Here is a 27,801-nt window from a genome sequence, read left to right as displayed (position 1 = left end):
AACTTCTGATCAAACAGAAAAAAATAGCAGACTTAATTTGCACATTAGTTTATTCTGTATAAATGAGGAGAATCCTGTCACAAATGAGAAATTTACAAGGATCAAGCCTTAAATTATCAAATAAAACAAATGTACGGTATATGTAAATCATAGCGGAGCATATTGCTTCTCTGGACTGCACATACTGGATCCTGCACTGACAAGCTGCCCTGCTACCACTGGTCCAGTATACAGTGTACTAAGCACATGACAGTCACATCACAGTCTGCTAATGTTAATTGTAGCTCCTAACTGGTCACTTTCTGTGTCAGTGAAGTCACTTCCTAAGGTGTCTGTGCTTGGTGATGCTGTCCCATAGGTGGAATGGCTTGTGCATGGGCTCTGCCAGTGAGATCACTCGCTGCTGGGGAAGCCTGGTTGGCACGGGAACATGACACTGGTGAAGGGGGTGAAGAGGTTGATGAGGAGGTACCAAAGCACAACTGGCAAAGCCCACATCTGTAACACAAAGTAATCCAAAGACTCAGATTTATTTGCCAAGTAGACTCTGGCTACATGGATATTTTACACATACACACACACACACACGCATGCAAATGTAGGGTAAAAATATCCTTATGGGGACCGCTCATTCATTTCAATGGGAAAAATGCTAACACTAACTATGACAACCTTAACCCCTACCCTGCCCTAACCATAACCATAAGTAACCTAACAAAATACAAGAGTTTTTGCATTTTTAGTTTTTTCATAGCAGTCACCGATATTTATAAAATAGAATTTTCCCTTATGGGGACCAGGAAACCGATCCCCATAAGGGAAAAAAAACGGATATTTATCACGTTATGGGGACATTATGTCCCCATAAGGATAGGTAAACCCGCTCACACACACACACACACACATATACACATACACACAAGAGTCGGATATACCTATCCTTATGGGGACTGCTCATTCACTAAACCCCCGCCCAGCCCTAACCATAACCATAAGCAACCAAGCAAAATACAAGATTTTTTGCATTTTTAGTTTTTTCATAGCAGTCACCGATTTTTATAAAATAGAACTTTCCTTTATGGGGACCAGAAAACCAGTCCCCATAAAGGAAAAAAAATGGATATTTATCATGTTGTGGGGACATTGTGTCCCCATAAGGATAGGTATACCCGCTCACATGCACATATACACAGGGAGGACTCACTGTTCATATTCCCTCGCTTGGATTTTCTTGCATTTGCATTTACAATTGCTGACTTTCGCTGACTTTCAGATATTTCAATTCCTGAAAGAAAAATGGACGGAATTGTCATGGAGCACTACATTTCGTTATATGACAGTACACTTGAGAGTACCCAGTTCTTCACCATAAACCCTAAACACCACTACAACCCCACAGAGAATGGGCATGGATCTGTACCCATCTCCTCTGCCTCTTGCACACGGTGGCGTTCTCTGGCCAGGGCTTCCAGCCACTTCTGCTTGTCCTCAGGCTTCCTGCAGCACAGGACGTGTGACTCCCCAGTGATCTTGTTCCGCAGCTCGAAGGCGTGTTTCAGGAAGGTACTGTGGGCCGCATTTTGGCCATTAGCCAAGTCTAGGAGGTCCATGTGGTCCAGGTCCAGCCGACCCCGGTAGTGCAGCAGATCTCGGCGGAGCAGATCCTTCTTGCAGAAGATAAGCTGGTGGTCAAACAGGAAGAAGGTGCGCTGCTGGTTCTTTCCATGGAGGAACATTCGGGTCATCTCTCCAGAATGAATCAGCTCTGAGCTCCGGCCCAGGATATCATCTCCCTTCACACAACCAATATAAAAGCAAAGTTCTCAGATCTTTACACAATGGTGCCGTAACTTCAGCATGGACGGCAGAGCCACTGACTAGCAGAAGCAGTGTTAATGCTCTCTGGTGTGCATGTCTGCTGTGGGTGCAGAATCCCACCCCAGTCAGAGGTGAGTTCTCACCTCCCAGTGCAGAATGGCCGCCTGCCACTGAGCAATGGCATCGATGCTCTCCAGCCGCCTCTTCCTCTCGTTGATGAGACATGCTACCTTCTTCATTGCTTTCAGAGCATCATTGACGCTATCATAGTCCCTACAAGAGACCAAAAAGACACAAACACATGGCCTAGCTATTGTGGGGAGTCTCTGTCTGCATTAATGCATAGATGTATTTGCGCATATATCCACTGATAAATGCTTCTGTATGTATTTGTATAAATACGTTTAGCCCCTCTCTTTTAAAGAATGATAACGTGAACATGTATATATGTAACAGACCTCTAAATGGTACAGTGTGATATACTTCATATCTGCATATTTTACATGTATTTTATGCCACATATAGGCCTGTCAACATAACTATGTTATCAGCTTATGGCATAATATATGGACATAACTTTGATAATTTTTTTCTGACTTCAATATCAGCAAATTCTGTTTACATAAGAATGAATGCCACCACCATTTGGGCCAGTCGCACTGCATCCGCCCTCTCATCTGCTGGTGCTGTGGATGGCTGCTTTTTACTTCATATGAACGTGTGCGTGCTGTAATGCCGGAGTGTCTGCAATCCTGAATGTTTGTACTTCTAGCCCCAGTGTGTACTCCTACGTCTGGCCTGGGGTAGTGCTGTAGAGCAGATTTTACAAAAACTACAGGCATCCCTATGTTTCTGTATTGCTTGTTGAATGAATGACTTTCTATACCCCTTTGCCATATGTTTAATGTTTAGTGCATTTTTTGTTAACAGAGTCTGAGAGTTCATTTATTCTGTTATCTTTTGGTTCTTTTGTTTTATTCATGTTTTATTTATTTGGGTAATGTACATTTTTTGACATTCTAATTCCAATGTCTGAATATTCTTAAGAATGAAAAGTTCATTGCCCTTTGAAAGGGTGTACTTGCATTATTATTCTATTATCTTATCATTATATCAGTGGCATAAAATGGTCTTAAAATGACAATAATATTGTTTAGATGTGATTAGATGAGCTACCTGTACTACTCAGATGGTTGGGAGCTGCTGATTAGATAAGCTACCTCTACTCCTCAGAGGGTTGGGAGCTGTGATTAGATGAGCTACCCGTGTTCCTCAGAGGGTTGGGAGCTGTGATTAGATGAGCTACCTGTGCTCCTCAGAGGGTTGGGAGCTGTGATTAGATGAGCTACCCGTGTTCCTCAGAGGGTTGGGAGCTGTGATTAGATGAGCTACCTGTGCTCCTCAGAGGGTTGGGAGCTGTGATGAGATGAGCTACTGGTGATCCTCAGAGGGTTGGGAGCTGATCATGTGAGCTACCTGTGCTCCGCAGAGGGTTGGGAGCTGATCATGTGAGCTACCTGTGCTCCTCAGAGGGTTGGGAGCTGTGATTAGATGAGCTACCTGTGGTCCTCAGAAGGTTGGGAGCTTTGATTAGATGAGCTACCAGTGCTCCTCAGAGGGTTAGGGGCCGATCATGTGAGCTACCTGTGCTCCTCAGAGGTGTACTTCAGCAGCTCCCCCAGCTGAAGAGGATATTTGCAGATCTTTTGGATGGGTGTAAGGAGAAATCCGCCCAATGGGATGTCAATCATCTGCTGCAGCAGACGGCATGCCTCGAAGAAGTGCCGATAACGGCTCAGGCTCATGAGCCTGTGCAGCTCAGCGGAAGCACGTGGGTGATTGTTGCAGTACTCAGAGTAGATGGAGAATCCTTCACCCTGAGGAAACGAGGTCAAACAGGGCTGACAGCCAGAAGTAAACCATGGTATATGGTGCAAGATGCCACCATGCGAACGTGTGCTGCAGACTGAATATCACCTACTACCACCAACACTTACCTGCAGGAGAAAACAGGAGCCTATCTCACTCAAGTGTGGCTGCATTGGGTTAAACTTCTTTTCCAGTTCCTTCAGGAACTTGCGATGGAACCTGTAGATGTCTTCAATGTTGCTGAAGATGGTGACCAGCTGATGTGGGCTGAACATGGCTGCATGTTTGCGGCACTGGCGTACATAACCCTAAACAGGTAAACACAGAGACACTGCATATACACACGAAGCACCAAAAACCGTGCTCTTAGTCTAACTGGTTTTGACAGAGTCAGGCTGACCTCACAGATATCCTTCAGATGCTTCAGGTAGATTCGCTCTGTGCTCATGATCTCCTTCACCACATTTGTTCTCATCTGTCCCCTGAGCTTCAGGCTCCTCAGACTCATGTCGCTGGACAGTGAATTCTCCTGTGCCTGCATGGACTCCATAGTGCCTATCCCAGCATCCTGGTTCACTCGCACCTGCCAAAGACAGAGGATCACTGTGGTCATGCCAGAATCCTCCAGGATCTCCATGGTAACCTCAGATCTTTTGTGGATCCCATTAACCAAGGATTGATCTCACAGCCAGTAAAAAGCACTCAAACATTCAACCTGTCAGGATATTCAAATCTAAACAGCTTTTTTGGGGGTATTTTTTGTATGTGGATAACTCGTTTAGCTGGATGTAATTGTTGACGATTTGGAATGATCCTTGATCTCTCGGTTTATTGAAACTCTTGTTGGATGTGTTGTCATAGCAGCATATCCAAATCCTCAAACCTGGGGGGTATTCCAGAAAGCAGGTTATGTGACATACCCGGGTAAGTTTAAGGGTAAGTTAGTGGATAACCTCAACTTTCGGTTCCAAAAACGGAGGTTAACTTTCTGGGTATGTACGTAACCATAGCAGCTTACTCTCTGAAGATAACCTGCTACTGAGCAGGTTATGTTCCAGGGTCAGTTTGTTGCAGAAGGTTACTGAGCATGGCGTGCCCTTTTGATGACGATCCTGTGGACGTGGAGGCATAAATTATACGAGGTTTTTTTCGCCGGGAGAGAGTTATAAGACCGCGTATTGATATCTTTTCATTTCCTAATGATTATTTGAAAAAGCGTTATCAGTTTTCAAAAGAATCGTTCATTTACTTAACATCTCTTGAAACCGCATATTGCAAATGTCACAAACCCAAACCGCGGGTCTGCGCTTAGCATAGAAAACATTCTGTACATAGCGCTTCGGTTTTTTGCGTCAGGGCATTTTTTGTACAATATGGGCGACGCAGAGCATGTAGGAAAGGCAACTGTGTGTAGAGCCCTTCGCACAGTATGTCTGGTACTTAACGCTTCTTACACACGTTTGTACAGTTCCCTATCCATAAAGCTCTGCGTGTTATTAAAGAGGAATTCCACAGAGTGGTAGGTTTGTCCTTTGTAGTAAAATCTATGATGCATATTTAATATGTAGTCATACTATTTATATCTATAGCCTACATGTATTCATCCTGCACACACACACACTTGATACTTCCCTATATGACTTTCTATTTCAGGGTTTCCAAATGTAATTTGGAATACATGTAATACATGTATAGTGACAATAAAAGGCATTCATTCATTCATTCATAATTGGGTGCATTGATGGCACCTACATTCCTATTAAAGCTCCTTCAATAAATGAGGGAGACTATGTTAATAGATAGATAGATAGATAGATAGATAGATAGATAGATAGATAGATAGATAGATAGATAGATGTCTTTATTGTCACTATACAAGACACAAGTACAGCGAGATAGCGTAGGAAATCTATTCATAGTATCAATGTGCAGGTAACTTGATTTTGTATCCTTAATTTTTTGCCTTGTTAAAATCAACAAACTCATTACTTTTTTCCACTAACTATAGGTAATCATTACAGGACAGTACAATGCTGGTTACCACTGGTTGCCCTCAGATGGGGTGAGGGGAGGTGGTGGTGGGCCCCCGCCAGTTAGACAGGCTTCAGCCTTTTTTCTATTAGCTACATGACAGAAAGAATATACTAAATCGTGTTTAATAAATAGTTAAGTGATCGTGTAATCAATTACCTTTTTGCAGAATGTTTTTGTGTTTCATTTTGACTTGGCTCAAAGTTCTTCTGGCTCCAGAAGGATTACACCTTATTAAATAAGAAACCATATATTCCTAGTCGATACACATTGTTATTTTAACCTAAAGAAATGAATGGCAGGAAAAGTAAATGCTTTCATAGTGATTTAACAGTCAAAAGGATGCGGAAGGGTTACGTGTTTAATTATTTTGCATTATAATAAAAGGGGAGGCGATGTCAAATTTGCAATTTAATACACACGCATTTACTCTGTCCGTTATTTTTTGCCAAGCCAACTCTTTCTTTAGCCGATGCAGCCGTATTGCTTTTTTTCATTATTATTGGCTTGAATTCCTCATATGCGTGCATTAAAACTTCCAACTCCGCCTCTGAAGTATGCCGCTCTCTTTTTTTCACTTTGATTTTCCATTCTGACTCGTGAAATCGGCGATCAATTGAAAACGTCTTTATTTATGCACGGTGCACGCGCATTAACTCTGGGTAACCAATAGGAGGTTGATTGAACTTACTCTTCTCAGGTGTTTTGGAACCGACATACTCATGGTATGCGGGTTTGGGGTATATCAACCCAGAGGTTAAGATTTACTAAATGGTAAGTTAACCAAGCTTTCTGGAATACCCCCCTGTTCGAAGCAGGTTTGTTCTATGTAAACAAGGATTAGCTCGCACACGTAATCAGTGTCCGTGCGTTGAAATCCAATCAACATGGCCTCGCCATTCATGAATGAGCGACCAATTGATATCGGTGCGCAAATTATAAGAAGAGAATTTCATAAAGAGGGTTTTGCGGGATTGGCAAGATTCTTTATTGCTCCCGGAGGAAATTCTTTTCGAATGAAATAGAGGGTGAATATTTTACCACAAAAATTTATTAGCACCTTATACTCAAAGTCAAACTAGGCGAAGTATATATACGTATATATAAGTGTGTGTATGTAAATAGTTATATACCAATATTTACCAGTTTGAAGCGGGGCCGGGGGGGTATTCCAGAAAGCAGGTTATGTGACATACCCGGGTAAGTTTAAGGGTAAGTTAGTGGATAACCTCAACTTTCGGTTCCAAAAACGGAGGTTAACTTTCTGGGTATGTACGTAACCATAGCAGCTTACTCTCTGAAGATAACCTGCTACTGAGCAGGTTATGTTCCAGGGTAAGTTTGTTGCAGAAGGTTACTGAGCATGGCGTGCCCTTTTGATGACGATCCTGTGAACGTGGAGGCATAAATTATACAAGGTTTTTTTCGCCGGGAGACAGTTATAAGACCGCGTATTGATGTCTTGTCATTTCCTAATGATTATTTGAAAAAGCGTTATCAGTTTTCAAAAGAATCGTTCATTTACTTAACATCTCTTGAAACCGCATATTGCAAATGTCACAAACCCAAACCGCGGGTCTGTGCTTAGCACAGAAAACATCCTGTGCATAGCACTTCGGTTTTTGGCGTCAGGGCATTTTTTGTACAATATGGGCGACGCAGAGCATATAGGAAAGGCAACTGTGCGTAGAGCCGTTCGCACAGTATGTCTGGTACTTAACGCTTCTTACATACGTTTGTACAGTTCCCTGTCCATAGAGCTCTGCGTGTTATTAAAGAGGAATTCCACAGAGTGGTAGGTTTGTCCTTTGTAGTAAAATCTATGATGCATATTTAATATATAGTCATACTATTTATATCTATAGCCTACATGTATTCATCCTGCACACACACACACTTGATACTTCCATATATGACTTTCTATTTCAGGGTTTCCAAATGTAATTTGGAATACATGTAATACATGTATAGTGACAATAAAAGGCATTCATTCATTCATAATTGGGTGCATTGATGGCACCTACATTCCTATTAAAGCTCCTTCAATAAATGAGGGAGACTATGTTAGATAGATAGATAGATAGATAGATAGATAGATAGATAGATAGATAGATAGATGTCTTTATTGTCACTATACAAGTACAGCGAGATAGCGGAGGAAATCTATTCATAGTATCAATGTGCAGGTAACTTGATTTTGTATCCTTAATTTTTTGCCTTGTTAAGTGTTTAATTATTTTGCATTATAATAAAAGGGGAGGCGATGTCAAATTTGCAATTTAATACACACGCATTTACTCTGTCCGTTATTTTTTGCCAAGCCAACTCTCTTTCTTTAGCCGATGCAGCCGTATTGCTTTTTTTCATTATTATTGGCTTGAATTCTTCATATGCGTGCATTAAAACTTCCAACTCCGCCTCTGTGAAGTATGCCGCTCTCTTTTTTTCACTTTGATTTTCCATTCTGACTCGTGAAATCGGCGATCAATTGAAAACGTCTTTATGTATGCACGGTGCACGCGCATTAACTCTGGGTAAGCAATAGAAGGTTGATTGAACTTACTCTTCTCAGGTGTTTTGGAACCGACATACTCATGGTATGCGGGTTTGGGGTATATCAACCCAGAGGTTAAGATTTACCAAATGGTAAGTTAACCAAGCTTTCTGGAATACCCCCCGGCTCTACGCTGGGGCAAGAGGGGGCAACGCCCCCTTAAACAAACGTCCTGCCCCCTTAAATCAAACTTTTAGAAGTTGAGGAAGAAAATAATAGATTACCCACAAACTGAATATGGACAAGATTTACTACAGTAGCTGAAAAATCCACTGAAAAGGCACAAACGAGATGATAAGTTTCGCTTCTTGTTCGCTCTTTCCCTCCGCGTTCTGTTTGTGCGCGCGCTCACACAGCACTCGGCCGAGATCCCCCACTCACCCTCCCCCCAGCTAAACATCCAATCACTGTTAGTATGCAAATGAGCCAGTTTCTCAGTAGGCAGGGCAGACCCGGCAGAGCGAAATGAGCTGCGCGATTGCGGGAGGTTTAGAGGAAGCAGCAATCTCTCTCGTCAAAATCATAATGACTCGTAAGATCATGGTTCGAATTACGGGGGGTACTGGGGGTACAGTACCCCCCGATCAAGACCAAGACCCCCCAAATAGACAAAAATAGCAGTTTGGGGGGTCTTAACATTTTTCTTTTTTTTTTTTTTTAAAAAAGAAAAATAAGCTCAACTTGTAGGAAAATTTTTATTTAAAACTATTTCAGACACCCCTAGTGTGGACCGTACCATTTTAACCACCTCGGTGCTAGAAGCAGCTTAGCCAGTCGGTTGCGTCATTCATTCTCATTGAGCGACTTAACGTTGTGATTTCAAGATTCTTTATTCGTCACATACATAGTTATAACAAATAAGTTTGGTCACCATACCTCAAGAAGGACATTGCTGCCTTAGAAAAGGTGCAACGAAGAGCTACGAGAATGATTCCTGGTCTTAGAGGAATGTCTTACGAGGAGAGGTTAGCGGAACTGAATCTGTTCAGCCTTGAGCAAAGGAGACTAAGGGGGGATATGATTCAGGTCTATAAGATTCTAACGGGTCTGGATGCTGTTCAGCCAAATGACTATTTCAATATTAGTCTAAATACTAGAACTCGTGGCCATAAGTGGAAATTAGCGGGAGAACATTTTAAAACAAATTTGAGGAAGCACTTCTTTACACAGCGTGTAGTCAGAGTATGGAATAGTCTTCCTGCTATTGTAGTGGAAGCTAAAACCATGGGTTCCTTTAAATCAGAGCTAGATAAGATTTTAACAACTCTGAGCTATTAGCTAAGTTCTCCCCAAACGAGCTTGATGGGCCGAATGGCCTCCTCTCGTTTGTAAATTTCTTATGTTCTTATGTACAACATGTAGTGAAATGAACCCTGACCAATCCTATTTTTCAGTTTTATATTTCAAGACTTGGTGAATTGATTTTTTCTTTTTCATAACTTAGCCTACCCTTTTTAGTTTTGTTAATATCGGCTGTCACGTTAGGCGAGCGAGGAAACAGGCAAGCTGAGCCAGGAAGTCCAATAACCGGGGTTTATTGGTCTCAGACGGGCAGACAAGGACAGGAACAGGCACTACTTTGGACAACATCAATGATAGAACTGGGGAAACTAACAGAGACGTGGACTAAATACACAAGACAAGTTGACCCCCCCAAGAGTGTCCAGCTGCAGACACCTGTAGAGTGGAGCTCCACCGGAAATACGTCATCTCCACAGGAAATACGTGATTTTAAGGGGCGTAAAGTGGATCTTGGTCTTTACGGACGTAAAGTGGAGCTCCACAGGAAACACGTGACCAAACTGTGTGTTAGCGGAATTTCAGTTGTAAAATTCTCAAAAAGTATGTTTTCGTTCATTTATACGCTAGAGAAATTATATATATAAATACACACACACATATATATATATATCTGGTCTGATCTAGTTTGTGGAATATATATATTGGTCATAAGATGAGCAGTTATAAACATACCATACATACGCAATTGCTATTATGTTACTTTAGATACACATTACTAATATATATATTGGTCTTGCCTTAACTGTTATAAACATATATTATATACGATTGCAAATGCGTACGTATTTTATGTGCATTTGCGCTGATATAACAAGAAATTATTGTGCATTTTAACCTGTATATGCTAATTCGTACTTCATTTGCGGTATATAGGTTGAAATGCATGGTATTTTCTTGTCATATCAGCGCAAATGCACATAAAATACGTACGCATTTACACTGTCACAGCAATCGATTGCCGCACGTATCGCTTTTAAAGGTGTATGCGTACTTGCGTACCAGTTATCAACATGTAACAATTATATTCAATCAACTGCTAAATTTATTTAGACAGCAACAACAAACAGAATGAAATAAAAAAAAAATCAATCAACACACTCATGTGCCAGTAATTTAATCTTTCTCATAACAGACAGCATTAACCCGGAAGCCCCGCTGGTCAACACAGGCCTGTAAAAATAATTCCATGTCCTCTTGGATCTGAAAACCAAAGAGGAATGGCTCCTTGGATTCTATCTTGTCTCTTTTCGCTAACAGAGTGGTAGTTTCCGGTAGAGATCACGTGTTTCCTGTGGAGCTCCACTTTACGTCCATAAAGATCATGAGATCCACTTTACGCCCCTTAAAACACGTATTTCTGGTGGAGCTCCACTCTACAGGCGTCTGCAGCTGGACCCTTCTCCAAGTTGAGGGTAACGAGCAACAGGTGAGAACAATCAGGCAAAAACAGGAGGTAATGAGGTGGGCGTGGCACACACGAGGATCGGACGGAGCTGGACGTGACAATCGGCAATAGTGAAAAGTGTTTTGTTGGGTTCAAATATGTTTGATATAGGCCATCCATTTAAGATAAATGTCATGTTTTTAGTTGTTTTAATCTAATGAGGAATATTTTATTTTATTTTTTGTTGTTTTATTTTTCAGTTTTCCCCCTGAGGGATTGCCACCTTATTGTGGTTAGGGGGTTTGCGTGCCCCAGTGACCCTAAGAGCTACACCAGCAGAAGCTTAGCTTTCAGGTGGGACCCCCAAGTTGGACAGGTCTTAGGGTAGAGGCCTGACAAAGTGCAATCCAATTACATGACAAAAACAGTTATCCAAAGCACCACCACCCCACCCTTTTCCTGCCTCCGTCGCCACCATGTGCCCCCTTCACATTTCTGTCTGCCCCCTCATATATGCATGTCTAGAACCGGCCCCGGTTTGAAGTATATTCTTGTACTTCACTTTAACTTGTTCCCATGTTCTCATTGTGCTTATGTTTGATCTGGAATTATGACAAACAGTAAAATCCTGTTATAGTGGACTCGCATATAAGGGAATTTTGCTTATAATGGACAAACAATTTGATCCCCAGGGCCGCTTTTAACTGTAGTTTTGTTCGGCGTTTTTATTCTGCGTATACAGCAACTCTGGATATAACACACTTTGGATATAACGGACTGTTTTTCCAGGTCCCTTGAAGTTCGTTATAACTGGATTGTACTGTACTAAATAATAATCTGACACATAAGAAATGAAATGCTGCATTCAGTGAGTACAATGAACACTACTTCCACATTTAATTTGTTGGCCACTTTTTGCCAGCCGTCTTTTCTGCTTTGGGCTGCTTTTGCCGTGTTACCCCTTGTGCATATTAGTTCTTGAAATTCTTCATATCCTTCTAATACGAGGTCCTGCTCCACTTGTGTCATTTTCGTCATTTTGTTGCAGCCTATCAAAGACTTGCTGATCAAGTTTTCTAGACTTGATATATGTGGGCTTTTCAAGCAGCGTGGGCGCGCACAATCATCTCGGATGATTGGATCCAGCTAGACTAATCTACTACACAGTTGCGTTTGAAAAACTGATTTATCCCGGACGAGTTTCACTGGCATTAACTCATCCAGGATGAGGCATCTGATCTAGGGTGTTTTAAGCGACGTACGGAAAATACCCCCTTTGTGTTCACTTAACTAATGTCCTTTAGAACGGTTTTTATGATTTTTTATTCATTTGCAGACAGTGATTAATAATTAATGATTATAATAATAGTAATGATTATAATTATAGTATGCTCAGTTAATATCTTTTTATAATAATTAATAATGATCACACAATCATCATGTTTAGTCATTTCCTGCTGTTTGAATTTAGTTTTTCTTCTATTTGGTTTTAATCTTTCTCTGAAACCTCCTTACATGTATGATCAGTTTTGCGGGGGGGGGGGGGGGGTGGTAGGGATGCACTTACTCTGACGAAGCTTGAAGGGAACCAGCCACTCTGGTCAGCCATCATGCCCCACCACCAGTCTGTGTCAGAGACATCAATGACACGAACGACATCTCCAGCTTTGAAAGCCAGGCATTGCTCCTCCAACGTGACGTGGTCCCAGAGAGCCTCTGCATGCACAACAAGCCCCGAACAAATACACTGCAAAAGGGGGAAAGTGCCACATGCATTCAGTAATAGAGCACAAGACACAAAGAGTGGGGTCCCACCATGCTGAAGAAGACACAACCGTGCAAACTGGGAATGTCAAAACAGTAAGGGTCAGGCTTTATCTGTTACCATGGTCAATTAGCTGGTTAATATCAGTTGACATCTTTATGCAAAACATGTGACCAGTCACACATGCACAGAGATCAACGTGTCAGGATCAGAGCTGCTTCTCACCTTGCTGAGCTGAGTGAGATCCACTGTGGACTTCAGGTGCAGCTGGCTGTCAGGCAGCTCCTGGAAGCTGCAATGTTCCTCAGTCAGAGCCTCTTTCAGAGTCACTGAGCCTTGGGCCGGTGCACCAGCTATACCAGGACATGAATAAATATAATGAATAAACACAAATCCAAACCATTAAACAAACCTTGGTAACAGGAGGTTTTCATTTATATAACCACTGCACAGCACATACGTATGTGTCTCTCAGACAAAGAGAATAAAGAAAATGTGCAGCAGTGCTCACTAGATAAAACTTAATCTCTTCACTCTGGATCATGGTTATTAACAGTTTTTTGGAATCCTACAAAATATTTTACCTTTGTCACAAACACTGTTGTTAGTCCAGTCAAAAACAGCACCACAACCTTGACGAACGTGGAAAAAACAGTACATTCGAGTACCTCAACCAGGCGAGAAATGCACCAACATGGTGGATAATGATGTAAATTGCAACCCACATCCACAGTGCAAATCGAGGGGGTAAAAATGAAAACAAAGCTGATTTGAACTGCATTTCTATTTTGTTTTAGTTTGTCTTGAATTGTTCATTGCAGTTTTTATTTAGTTTTCATTTTTTTGAAAGCTGTTGTATTTATTTAATTTCAGTTAACAAATTTAGTTTTAGTCTTAGTTTTCATTAACTACAAAAACCCTGATACACACACATACACACTCACCACTGTGGACTCTGTGGAGGACCGGCCCACGACCCAAGCGGTCCAGGCCAGTGGGGGTGCTCTGGGACAGGGCTGCAGACTGCGGATGGGACAAGGCCTTTCTGTAGGGAGTCTGCGGGTGCGAAGGCCTGGGAGGGGTGGGCTCTGGCTGTAGCTGAAGAGAGAAATGTGTTACAGTGGAACCTTGGAACTGGAGCGCCCCTTAACTTGTTCATCGAACGGGTCTGTTGAATTTTTTTCGACTTGTACCTTGACCAAAATCTTGGAACTCGACCATACCTGCTAAAATGTGTATGGGTTGAGATGAGTTCACCTCTATCAATATGGACCTCGAATGGGTTGGTTGAAAAAAATCTAGCAGAACTTGACCGAAAAGTTGGAACACAACAAAAAAGACGACTTGCAAAATTCATACAGATTAAAACACCTCTCTGATGAGCTGACACAAAGGCAAACAGACATACTGGGATGCTGATGCCTATGAATCACTCTCAGTCTCGCAGTACCTCTCGACCGAGTTCGACATGCAAAAAATCCCTTCCTGTAATTGGTGTATTTATTTTGTGCTTTATTTACAGTACATTTACTGATCCAGATGTCATGGCCCCTAAGAATATGAGCAGTCATAGCAGCAACCCAAAGAGAAAAGTGCTGAGAGTAACTGTAGAACTTGTAAGGAAATTATAGCGAGACTTGAATGTGGTGCACGTCTCTGCTCTCGATTCGGAGTATGGGATTGTCATTTATGTTATGTTTAATGCTTCTGTGTGCGCTTTTTCATGTGTGTATTATTTTTATATTGATTGTCAATGCTTTTTATTTTTAGTTAGGTAGGTAGATAAGTTTAAATAAGCAGTCATTTGCATTTTCTGTAATTAAATTCATTTACATTATTTTTTATGGGAAAATTCAACTTGGACCTCGACGAAATCGTAACTCGACCAGCCTTATAGAATGAATTAAGTTTGTGTTCCAAGGTACCGTTGTACTTCAGGTAGTCGACACTTTGCTAAAGCAATTTAGTGAAAATAGTGATGTGTCAAGCAATTGTTCTCTGTGGTGAATTCTAGCAAGAAATCTACGGAAGTATATACTGGACTTTATTATTTGTAACCCACAGATGACAAATATGTACCGTGAACAACAAGTATCAAATATGTATTTTTTAAATTTGTGTTGTGTAAAATCATATCCACAGAAATATGGAGCTACCTGTACACGAGAAATGTATTTTGCACATTTGTGGATCACATCCCTTGTATTTGTCGATCATGTGACATTTGTGACTTCACTCCTATTTATTTGTGGATTTTTGTCCAATTCGTACTGCAGCTGATCAGGGGGGGAAAAAATCAACAAATATGAGGTACAGTTATCAGCTAACATACTGGAATAAGGCTAAAATAAGAGTCGCTAGTTAAGCTCTGTGAAGCCGGCCCGGTTGCTGTCCTAGTCATATATGCACCAGGGAGACACGCACCAACAATTTGTGCTCTTTTAAACTCTGATATGCCTCCCATTATGTCATGTGGATTGCAGTATTTTATGTACAGCTGTGCTATTGCTTTGCTAATTTAACCTTCACACTCTGCTGTTATCGGAATGGAATGTGCGATCAGTGAAAATTGGCCACTAGGTTGCGCAGATGTTGATGTGAAACCTGAAACACCACTTTGGCCAGTGTTTAAGTTTCACTGTCCAACGCCTGTATATGCTATGTTTCAGATTTTAAAATAACCAGTCTGAATTATTTATGGCGTCTAGGTTGTTGAAATTTTCGGTTTGTGCTGCTTTAGTTTTTGAGATATATTTTGCTTACATGGGGACATCACCACCGTGCCTCTGATTTGGACCAACCCAGTCTCAATCTTTTGTGCCATGTTTGTGCCGTTTAAAAATGTTTATTTCTTCTGAATTTTACCTCTTGGTTTATGGCATAACATGATCGGCATATAGTGCTTAGGGTCACGTTTCTCATGTAGGAATGTTTGATGCCTTTGTGTCGGCATATAGCAAATTTTCTATTTTTAGGCAAAGTATAATAATGTGTTATTGTAACTGTCTCAAAAACTAAGAGAGATAGAACGGAGATTTCTGCGGCACAAATGTAGCACTAAAGAAGCAGTCAGGTGTCACATCTTTGCGCTGTTGTAGGGGGACTGCGTGACAACATTGTCGGGGAAAAATAATAGCAACCAATTATTAACAATAACAATATTAATTTATTTGGCACAAGACAGCACAAACGTAGCACTAAACAAACACTGGATTTTTCATTTGTGCTCAGTTTCATGGAGCTTAACTAGCGCCTCTTATTTTAGCTTTCTTCCAGTACATATTTGTGGTAGATATTTGTGTATTGTATTCTGTGGGTTACAAATAATAAAGTCCAATAAAATCTTCCATAGAAGTCATCATATACAACAAACTTCATCACACATCATGCATAACAAACTTTGGGCACCCCCAGTTGGCAGAGGTAAGGAACCTTACTAAAAGCTCTGCACTTGATGGAGAGTAAAGGTCGACCTCTTCAACCACAGAGACGGGATGTGTTCTGTAGGACTCCACTACCGTGTCTTGGTGGCGATATCCCGCATTTTTGTTCTTCCTGTGGCTGGTGCTATGATCCTTCAGTCCAGGCCTGCTTATGATCTCATCACTCTGTGACCCTGCTTCCTCCTCAGGAATGGAGAATTTCCCGGTTATCAACTGACCATAGTCAGACAGCGGCCGAGGTCTCACCCAGTCTGTCTTGTGCCTGATCATGTCTGATGAGTATACAGTGATGTCTGTGGGTGTGTCTGGGGAAGACAGGTGTGTGTCTGGTGTCATAGAAGGCAAAGCAGATGGGGCTGTGTCCAGTGCAGTTGAAGGCAGAACAGATGGAGGTGTGTCTGGTGGCATAGAAGGTGGAACAGATGGGGGGGTGTCTGGTACAGCTGAAAGCAGAGCAGATGGGGGCACGTCTGGTGCAGCCCCCAGACTTTTAGATACGTTATTCTTGTCCTGGGGAGGGAGACGCTCCTGTTTGATTGCTTCCCCAGAACAGGAAGGTCCAGGCCAGCTACGGGTAGGCGATGGGCGGCGATGGCGTTCCCCCCCGGCAATGCAGGGTGTCCTGCGGGAGTAGGCATCATGTAGCACACTGAGCGGCCTCATGGTGGCCTGTGAGTGAGGGGCAACCCTCCTCCGAAGCGACAAGTCTGTCATGCTGCCTAGCAGCTTTTGCGTCTGGGCTCTCCATTGAGCTAAGCTCTGGGCTGCCAGCTCCACTGATGTGCTGCTGGTGGCTCTGTGGATATTCTGCAAGCCTCCATCCTCAGGAGCAGCACTGCTATGTCGGAAGGGATTGCTGAAGAGGTGCAGGCTGTCTGTGCTTCTGCTCAGTCTGTGAAACATGGCCTGATGCTTGGCCTTCTCAGGCTGGCCTGGCTGGGACTCCCTCTGCTGACCTGTTCCACGGGACTCTGGCCCACGGGACTCCGGCCCACGAGACTCCCGCCCAATGCTCAGCTGTGCCATGAATCCAGCACTTAAGGCTATGCGCAAACTATGAGAACAGAGTGTGTTCCTTTGCAGAATGTGGTCCTCCTCTTCCTCATCCTCATCATCATAGCTGCATGCCTCCTCATTCTGCCAACTGGTTCTTAGCTTTTGCTCGTGATTCAGTACACTGGTTTCCATTTCACTGCCTTCAAGCACCACGACATTGCTCTGGCTCCGATTTGCTGCCATGGTGTGTTTTTGGCTCTTGTTGAGAGCTGCAGTCTCTCCTCGGCTCTGAATGCCCTGAAGAATGGAGGAGCGCAGCTTCCTGAAGGAGCCCATGCCTCGCAGGGCAGAGAGAGCTGGCCAGGCCGCAGAACCCCGGAGTGGCAACTTCTGTGGGCTGCTTTGCCTGTGTGTGGCGGACGGAGTGCAGCATGTGACTTTGGAGGGGCTGGTGGAATCGACCCATGACTGCCCGCTTAGGCCACTAAGCCTGAATTCTCCAACGTGGCCATTTCCATACACCTGCCTCTCTCCTTCTGCTTCCGAGCTCCTGTTCTCAGCCTGTTCACACTGAAAGGACTGTTGTGCCTTGGCAAATGCTGATGGCAGACAGGTGGCAGACAGACGGTCACTGGAAGGGGAGATTCCACAGGTGGGCGGAGTTTTACGGGGTAAAGAATCTCGGGCCTCCAAAGCCTATGATAGGGAAACACGAGCACAATGAAATTCATTAGGAAAATTATGGATTATGCAGTGTGACCAACACAGTCTCTGCTATGCTTTCTTTTTTCTTGTAGATTTCATGCAGATTTTCAAACATATTCTTAGTCTGCTTTTAGGCATGACTGAGCAATGAACACCGTAATCCAGTGTGATTAATTTAAGTAATTGGTGCTTTTCCTCATGGCCAGAGTATTTCCACATACCTCCCTATATCAGGCTACACATACATACACATTCAGATCCATATGACTTGGGTTCCACCTTCACCTTTTACCTCAGAAGCCCTACCCTTTTCCCACAGAGGCTCCACCCCTTTACGTTGATGATGCCTGATCACAGAGCATAACAGAGCTTAAAGTTGAGCATCCATGACCACCAGCTCTGCTTACATTCTTAGCTGGCTTAAAGGTCCAGAAAGAGGCTACATTATAAAACAGACTAAGCAACCAGAGTAAAGTATATTACAACCTTGGTACATTTGCTATCGATTTACGGGTAAACTTAACAAAGGTATCAAAACTGTCTATTGAAGCCATAATCAAATACACAAACACATTTCACAAAACCCATTCAAACTGATCAATAGGGTACATAAAACTAGCACAAACTAAACACAGAGACACATTCAGACACTGGTCAACACTCACAAATACTGCTTTTATGTAGATACTGTTCAATATGAACAGTTCAAACAGTCCACATCTTTACATATTTACATGCTTTGCATTCAGAATTTATGGAGAAATATTGTAAAACTAAGATTCCTTATATAAGAAATGCACATATTTCTATAGCAGATTAGATTACTATCAGGAAGAGCAAACCACTGATGTGTTACCAACACAGTCAGGTACATCTGCTGTGCTTTCTACAAAGATGGTGGCGTGCATGGATGCAATGTCTTCCTGCTCCCCCAATAGGTGTTCCTTACAACAAACAAAGGTGAACATTTACTGTAGTCGGCAGAAGCTTTTACAGATCAGCTGAAACTGTACAGATCAGTATTATAACTCGGAAGCAATACTGCAGAAGACTGTCAGATCACTAGGACTTACGCTGACTCCTACCCCAGAGGGAGATAACGCAGGCGGCACCGGGAGAGGAGTTGAAGAGGGACAAACGAGCGGGTTTGCTAGCTAGACTAAAAGCTGCTCCCCGTAAAACCCCTTTTCCTAGTGCTCTTCTTGTGAGCACTAGATCACCCATCAACAAAATGGATGAGCTCCAACTGGGTATTGCTACGCATAAATCTAATAAGAGACTATTGATGACATGGATGAATCCCATCATACCGGATACTGCAGTTGAGCTAGTAAGATGCATGACACACTGCGCCGACGGAACACCCGACTCTGGTAAGAAAACAGGAGGAGGACTCTGTTTCTCCATTAGTAATGCTTGGTGCAGCAGTACAACCACAACCAACAAGTTATGTTCCTCAGACTTGGAATATCTCATGCTAAGATGCCGACCATTCTACCTCCCAGAGAACACTCACTTGTTATTGTTATATATTGTTGTATACATCCCGCCACAAGCTAATATTAAGCTAGCGCTCAAGCAGCTATCAGTAACTCATACCCTGATGTAGAGCTGGGCGATAAATCGATTTAATCGATTAATTCGAATTTACAGTTCAGGACGATGTGTTTTCATGAAAATCGATTTTATTACTTTTTTTTACACACGAGCGCCAAAAGCAGAACTAATGCGACGCACCAATCTTCATGGGTAAATTAGCGTGGCGCACCCAAACACTGTAGCAGATTCACTAACAACATGGCAATGACAGGGGAAAAGCTGGCGCTTGTGCCCAAGAAAGGTGTTGCTACATCTGTAATATGGAATTGGTTCGGTTTTGCGAGGTCGGACACAGACCAAACAAGTCCTCATTGCAAAGACTTTAAAAACTGTTGCAACCAAAGGAAGCAGCGCGACTAATTTATTCCAGCATGTAAAGCAGAGGCACGCAGCTGAGTGGGAGAAGTGCCACTCCCAGCGAAATGAAAATAGCCGCAGCACCAGCACAACAAAGTTAAGCAAGCAACCGTCCCTGACACATTTTCGAACTATGTGCCGTATGATAAGAATCGGGCACGATGGAAGGCGATAGCAAACGCTGTCGCGATGTATAGTGCAAAAGACAAGGTGCCCATACATACTGTGGAAAAGCTGGGATTCATTAACATGCTAAAAGTTTTAGACCCGTACGTGGCTCATTTTTCTTAACAATTTTTCAAAAGCTTTCTTTTGCACTATGTCAAGCCCAATGGCATAAAGTATTTACTTAATACCAAGCTGACATGATAAAATTTTGTTTTTTTTCTTCTATTATTATTACAATATTACTTATTACTTTTATTTATAAGTTTGAGGGCATATTGTGTTGTTGCCAGTTTGAAAATATGCTATAGAAAAAGCTTTCTAAAAGTTTTTACAAGTTTCTAAAAGTGTTTACAATGGCGTGGTCTGCCATCTCACTTACAAGCATCTTTTATGGCTTGTCAGATTGCACTTTAACCCTAAAGTAAAAAAAGCTAAATAAAGTTAAAACTTGTTTTGAACCATTTTTGTAATCTGTAGTTTGATTTTGAGTAGGGGAGGGGAAAATCGATTAAAATCGGAAATCGGATTTTTTGTGAAAAAATCAGAGATTTTATTTTTAGGCCATATCGCCCAGCTCTACCCTGATGGTACCTCATTGCCGGGGGTTTCAATGAAGCGAATCTTAAGAATATACTTCTCACATTTTACCAACTAGCAGGACTATCAAAGTTAGGCCTGAGGCTGCCACCTCCAGCACTGCTTCAAACACACAGAGTGGAATATATTTTTCCATCAGACCAATTTAGATACATATAATTCATATTTTAATTACTTTGTGCGTAACATAGTTGTCAACAACAGGATCAGAGTGTACCCAAATGACCTTGAAACCATGGATAAATAATGAACTCAAACAGCTGCCCAGGGCAAGGGACACAGCATTTAAATCAGGAGATATCCCAGCCTATAGAGCCGCCAGAGAGGCATCAGGTCTGCAAAATGAAAGTACAAACAGCTGATTGAGGAGGACTTTGATTGTGACTTGAACTCACTGCAGAGGTGGCAAGACATCCGATCAATCACAGGGACTGAGAACGATAACAGACCATAACCCTCCAGAATGGGGAAGGTAGATGCGTCTCTGGCAGAAGAGCTAAACACTTTCTACGTTCACTTTGAGGCTGCAGCCCACGGTGCTAATAACACTAGCAGCACTAATAGGACTGGCAGGACTATTGTCAATCAGGAAATGTCAGAGTGGAAAGCACTGTCACCATTACGGATCATGACATGAGGAGGGCTTTCCAGAGAGTGGACACCAGGAAAGCAGCAGGACCCAATGGCATCTCAGGTAGTCCTTAAAGCCTGTGCTGACCAGCTAACACCAGCATTCACAAAGATATTCAAACCCTGTGACGACCTTAAGTGTGGGTTGTGGTCTAATGGTTATTTAGTGTTGGCAATTTTCATTGTCATGACTCCGAGTATCTGCGAGCCAGTTACACCTGATGCTTGTTAAGGCTGTAGCTGATTTGTTAACTTTTAAAATGGCTAGGTTTTGGGGAAAATGGGGCTCGTGTTTAGGCGTCTGTTGCACATTTGTTTTGTTATGGTTTTGTTTTGTATTTGATTTTCGTTTTCTGTATTTAGTTTACACTACATGAACATTGCATGCCTGCACTACTGACACTACTGACAACCCTGGACTCACTACAATTTGCATACTGTCATAATTGCTCCACCAATGATGTCATAACATATTTCCTCCTCTCCTGAGTCATCTGGATATCAGGAAGGGAATTTATGCGAAAATGATGTTTGTTGACTACAACTCAGCATTTAATACCATAATTCCCTCAAAACTCACTAAGAAGTTGGAGGATCTGGGTCTCAGCCCATTACTGTGCCAGAGAATCTACAACTTCCTGACCTAAAGACCACCATGAGCTGTATGGGTGGGCAGACATGTCTCCATCCTCTCTCACCCTCAGCACTGGAGCTCCCCAGGGTTGTGTATTGAGCACCCTGCTGTACTCACTGTACACCTATGACTGTGTGGCCACTTCCAACTCTACCACCATGGTCAAGTTTGCTGACAACACTGTTGTGGGCCTAATCTCTGACAATGAGGAGAAGGCCTGCTGGAGGGAATTAAGGCCCTGGAGAACTGATGCCAGAAGAACAATTTCCTCCTGAATGTCAGCGAGACTAAGAAGTTAAATGGGCACTTCAGCACAAAGCAGGAGAGGAGCTACCATCCGGTCATAATCAACTGGGCCCCAGTGGAGAGAGTGGGCAGTTTCCGGTACATAGGTATCAGCATTATGTCCTGGGCTGACAACACCTCAGTGGTAGAAGGCAAAGCGCAACTAGGCCTCTACTTTTTGAAGAGGCTAAGGAGGGCTAGCCTTCCCCAGAAGCTGCTGGTTAACTTTTACAGACACACTATAGAGAGCATTTCGACTAACTGCATGACAGCATGGTGGAGCAGCTGCACCAAAGCTGCTAAAAAACCCCGGCAGCGAGTCATAAAAACAGCACAAGCCATTGTCAACACAGAACTGCCACCGCTGGACCATCTACACAAGACTCGCTGTGTGAAAATGGCTAAAAACATAATTAAGGACATCAATCATCCTGGACTTGTTTTGTTCAAGCTCCTCCCATCAGGAAGGTGCTTTAGATCAATCTGTACACATACAGACAGACTAAAAAATAGCTTTTCCCAACAGCCACCAACCTGCTGAACTCTGAATTCCCTCAGCCTGAGATAATGGCACTGAATATATACAATAAGTTATGTTGGTAATGTGCAATACACTTCTTGCTAATGTGCAATAATAACTGTTGCCACTGTGCACTGGGCATTAATAATGTTTTTTTTTAATCTATAGAAGGTCCATTTCAATGTATTTGTACGATTATATTATTTTTATCTTCTGTTTTGTATTCATTTTTCATTTATTAATGCACCCTGGGGGTGGTCATAAATATAATTTTGTTTTGTAACACAGTGTCAATAAAGTGCTTCAGTCTGAATTTGATGCTGTGCTGTAATATCTGTTGCTCTGCAGCAAGTCTTGTAAGTAGGGTTATCAGTATCGATTTTCAATAATCGAGTAATCTAATGATTAGTTTTTCACTTCATCAGGCAATCGTGCAAAATGTAATTATTAAATTATATTATGGGTGGATAGGAATTGTGGTTTTGATACACACTTCAGATAAGTAATGATATCTCAGCAACAACTCAAAAACCAAAGACCAAATTTTCTGAAGCTCAGTCTCAACTCTCCAGTGCTGGGCATAGTTTCTTCAACACATCCTAGCCACCAATTATCATCATATGCAGCCATGACATAACCTTCGATGCTTGCAAAGTCGAGTGATTCCCTAAGTGTGCACTTACACTGGACCGATTTACACACCTCACTCACCTCTGATGAATGCAGGCATTTATTAGCCATATTTACTAGCCATGTGGACCTTTTCAATAGTATGGCAAGTACAGGTATGTTGAATTAAATTAATGAAGCTTCCATTAAATTTCATTGTAGCATATTTGTAACCTTAATTAATGTTATTACGTACACATGTGCTTGTTATACTATTTTATGTCAGTTTGGCTGCCATTAAAAAGGCCCATTAGTGATATGAAACCATGCAATGCTACATTTACGTCAAGATATCTATAATACATATAATTCCTTGAAAACCAAAGACCAAATTTTCTGGAGATGTTCATGACTTTATGATCTAGCTTTAGTAAAAAATTTATTAATTTTGAAATATGGGTTTTTTTATTATTGAATTTTTATTAGGTTATTACATAGTAATTATTCATATGGAGATTGTACAGTATATGTATTGAACAAATAATATGCCAAGAGGTGGTGCACAGCGACAGCACTACCCACCGCGTCACTGTGCTGCCCTGCTAAGCTTGCAAAGTCATGATGTATGACAGTAAAATTTATATGGCATTTCATGCACATGCAACTGTGAAAACTGTGACAGCCTCAAAGTTTAAACCATCAATAAGCTGCATCAAAATATTTTTACTCGGTCATAGGAAACAAAACTTAGCAAGCTTTGCAATTTTATCTAGTATGTAGTTTTTAAAAAAAAAAAAAACGAAAAAAAGTTTACCAACCACTGCTTTACATGAGCTCAGCGTGCATTCTCAGAGACAATGAACAAGAACTGATCGCGAAAAGGTATTCATCTTCTACTGTATTGAAATATTTTGTATTCCATAGAGACAATATTGAGAAAAAGCAAGTGATTTGCCGGCACCATGTTGTGTCAGTTGGCACAACTGATAACAACACCACCAACTTATCTGACAGACTCTGTTGGTAGCTAAGTTCTATTTGGCAATATAGTTAATTTTCATCTCCTAAATATCATAATGTAAAGTTTTTTTGATCATCCCTACTCAAAACACAGGTACATGTAGCGTATGACACATGACAACAGCATGTGGCTCAGTGGCTCAGTCTGTGCCTATGATTGGAAGGTTGCTGGTTCAAACCAGACCTCAGTACATCTGTGGGTCCTTCAGCAAGGCCCCTAACCCTCAGGTCCCTTGGTGCTGCTATGGCCTTTCATGGCCAGCTTGCTCTCACCTACCAAGAGCAACTTGAGGGAGATGTAAAGAGAATTTTCCCCATGGGGAATAAAGTATCGATTATGATGCAGCTCAGCAACAAGGCTAATTTTCATTTCAGCAGCAATTATGTTTAGGTACACAGAAAGCAAATTAAGCAAAACAATTTAAGTCAGAATGATGACAAAGACAGGTTAGCCTTCTCCAAGAGGCTAAACGGCACATCTATGGCTAATCTTGCATTATTGGGTGAATCTGTCAAACCTGAATGTCTTCTTTTAAGATGAATTCACATTTCAGTCATGCTGTGGTGATCTTTAAGTTCTGCATTTTCATTCACTTTCATGTGAAGTGCTTTTACACAACTGATGCTTTCGTTGTATATTTGGACCCTCATCCACTATGTGCCATCTTCCTTCCGCCATATTGGCGAGTGACTGAGAAGTAAATTTGCTTTTTAATAACTGAGTAATTGAGTTTAATCAAGTAATCATGTCAGCTGTACTTGTAACCAGAAGAAGAAAAAACAATCACATGAACATCTCTTCACAGGGTTTCTGTCAAGTTCAGGGAAGAGTTTAAAATTCCCCTTTTGACTTTGAAGGTCATTAAAAATCTAAGTAAACAGACTGATGTATAAAATCTGGAACATTCTAAAAGATCTCAGGACATAGGTCTTCTTGCAATTCTTGGGACAAATTAAAGACACAAAAAACTGATCATCTGTAGGTGTCCCTGTCTATGGAATCACTAGCCATCCAACATAAGGGTCAGCCTCACTTTTTACATCCCTACTGAAGACCCATTATGTTAGCCCAGCCTGTCATCTTTAGCCTGCTGCTGCTGTTGTACGTCTGTCTTTATCAACATCTGTCACGCTTGTATTAACCCTAAACAGTGTGAGGCCTTTCTGCTGGTCCTAATCTGATTACTAGGGCTTAACTCTCTGAATGGGGCCCAGACTGAGTGGGTCAGAACTGCAATCAGTTTAAATATCCTACAATCAGAGGGCACAGCTATACGGCTGGACTAACTGCTCTGTGGTTGGCTGGTGACTTGCTGTATCTGTCTCCTACTTGAGATTGGAGATCTGCTCTCTGCTATGGAGTTTAAATTACTGCCCAGAAAGAGTTCAGAGTGCGGGGTGTGAGGTAACGACCTTTTGGGAAAAGCAGTGTAACACCACCCTTTACAAGGACCAGGCAAGCACATCTGCTGGAAAAATCCATAAAAGCTACTCAGAGACAGAAACCAGCAGGAATCCTATTCACTGGGGAAGAGGAACAGGCATGCAGAGCCGTCAGAGCACTGATGAACTTTGTTCATGCTGAACCCGACCCTTATGGCCAAGAAGCATGTCCCAGAGATACTTACCTGCATTGTTAGGTTGTTAGGAAACTTTATTTTCCAAAAAATAAATAAATAAGTCATCCAAACAATGCTTTTAATTATATCTTTTAATTAGGCTATTTTAATTATGTAATACAATATGAGTGTTCTCATTGTGTGGCACATATCTCCTCCCACAACACAATGATGTAGTCAGGCTAACTGGTGTCTCTGTATTGGCAGTATTATATATGACTTCGCGCATGTGTGGCCCTGTGATAGACTAGTATCCAATCCAAGGTGCACCGCTGCTAAGTACCATGTTACCTCGGAAAGGCTGCAAACCCCCTGCGATCCTGCCCAAGATAAGTGGTCAGAAGTTGATATGGCTCGTTTACATAATGGACATGTTAGTGTTATCCTGCGCCAGGCAATTTTAGGATGCTTTTGGCACCGACTTAAACAGCATACATTCAGCATATTATGTAAAACCGTCCACCACGTTTCTCCATTGTGGTGTTATTCCCATTTGTCTTGAAAGGTGTGTTCATTCTATGACCAATCAGCTATGCTCTCCCAACCACCCCATAGTTTCTAAGACCAGTTTTGTGTAGTTTATGACAATACCTAGCAGTAAAACAAGCAAGAAATATAGTTAGCTTTCAAAACGAAAACAAATCAGTTACCGCAATACCAAGCAATGTCCAACCCCCATCACTACAACCGTAACACCCTGTTCTGAGACATTCGGGTCGCTTTAACAACACTAAAAATCAGTTACTGCAATAACAAACAAAATGATTTCATTAGGAACTAACTTCTATCACCGTAAAACGCTAAAAAAAATCAGCCATTGTAATGTAAGCGATTTCATTCGGAGACAACAAACATCACTATAACAACACTAAAAACCAGTTAATGTAACATCAAGCGATGACTTCGCTAGGACTAGGAATTTAATAGTTACCGAAACATGATTATATCATTACTTTGGTATCACTTCTGATGTACCATAACGACTAACTGAAAATTTAATTGATAACCTTTTAAATATTTTGTTGTATACACCTCATGTTATAAATAGCGCAACTAATTACTTTATCTCCCAATTAAAAACACAAGATAAAACCAGCATACACATACCTTTTCCATAATACTTAACGCTGAGATTTCGAAATTACAAACGGTGGACCTTTGCTGCCAGTGGTTAGTTAATAAGACTGCGGTGATGTCCAAAGGTTCGGCGTCTCTTAAGAAAGCGTGGAGACTGCATTTCAAACAAGTTAAGCGGCTAGCTTCACGCTAACCTGGAGAGCACTCTTGAAATAACAGGCTGCAACTAGCAACCAAATAATCTGCCTTAAAATATAGGACCGTTGGGGATAGATTTACCAGAATACCGAACTGTGTGTCACCTGGAAGCAGAGTCTAAAGTTTGTAATATTAACATGTAGAGTGAACAAAGTGCAGCGGGGCGGGAGTCTCAGTGCACTTGTTACTCCGGAGGAAGGCACTCGGGGGTGGAGTTGGGATGGGGATGGAATATGCTTAGTGATTCACCCCCGGTCCCATAGAACAATATTGCTCAGTAACATCGCGTCTTATTGCGATCATAGGCTCATTACCATACAGACAGACGGATAATGGATCTGACTCCACGTCAAAATTAACTTAAAAACGCGAGATTCTGTGTTTGCTTATACCCATGATCCACATCACCTTTGTTTTCTCTGGAAACCCTCATACTACGATATTTCTTGTGAGACAGATGTCCCATTGTAAAGCTGCTCAAATGACATGAAAATTCTTAAATATTTAATGTGTTCTCTCTTACATTCAAACACACACTAATACCACGTTTAACACTGATCATTTGGACTGCGTGTAACGGAACTCACCAAATGGCTCGTTCGCTATGCATATTGACTACAT

The 27,801-nt window shown here is 41.9% G+C and overlaps 1 protein-coding gene across 2 annotated transcripts; it reads right to left on the bottom strand.

Annotated features, from left to right (window-relative positions):
• Nucleotides 1–32: 32 nt before the first annotated feature.
• spata13 (spermatogenesis associated 13) lies at nucleotides 33–27,757 on the bottom strand. 2 transcript variants are annotated; one of them, XM_023804912.2, is made up of 12 exons: nucleotides 27,013–27,757; nucleotides 16,161–17,858; nucleotides 13,668–13,821; nucleotides 12,949–13,076; nucleotides 12,526–12,705; nucleotides 4,088–4,270; nucleotides 3,816–3,995; nucleotides 3,463–3,695; nucleotides 1,962–2,091; nucleotides 1,421–1,793; nucleotides 1,205–1,285; nucleotides 33–498 (listed from the first exon to the last, which is right to left on the bottom strand). In XM_023804912.2, the coding sequence occupies exons 1-12, from the start codon at nucleotides 27,019–27,021 to the stop codon at nucleotides 317–319; spliced, it is 3,531 nt and encodes a 1,176-aa protein (XP_023660680.2). In that variant the 5' UTR covers nucleotides 27,022–27,757; the 3' UTR covers nucleotides 33–316. The 2 variants fall into 2 exon arrangements, with proteins under 2 accessions (XP_023660680.2, XP_072567460.1); XM_072711359.1 differs by lacking the exons at nucleotides 12,526–12,705; nucleotides 12,949–13,076; nucleotides 13,668–13,821; nucleotides 16,161–17,858; nucleotides 27,013–27,757 and adding exons at nucleotides 6,862–6,880; nucleotides 8,399–8,493.
• Between the last annotated feature and the right edge of the window lie 44 nt (nucleotides 27,758–27,801).

Source organism: Paramormyrops kingsleyae, chromosome 4 (genome assembly GCF_048594095.1).
Source record: "Paramormyrops kingsleyae isolate MSU_618 chromosome 4, PKINGS_0.4, whole genome shotgun sequence".
Classification (NCBI taxonomy): Eukaryota; Metazoa; Chordata; class Actinopteri; order Osteoglossiformes; family Mormyridae; genus Paramormyrops; species Paramormyrops kingsleyae.
The sequence above is the reverse complement of the archived record's forward strand: the minus strand, read 5'-3'. Positions and strand labels throughout refer to the sequence as shown.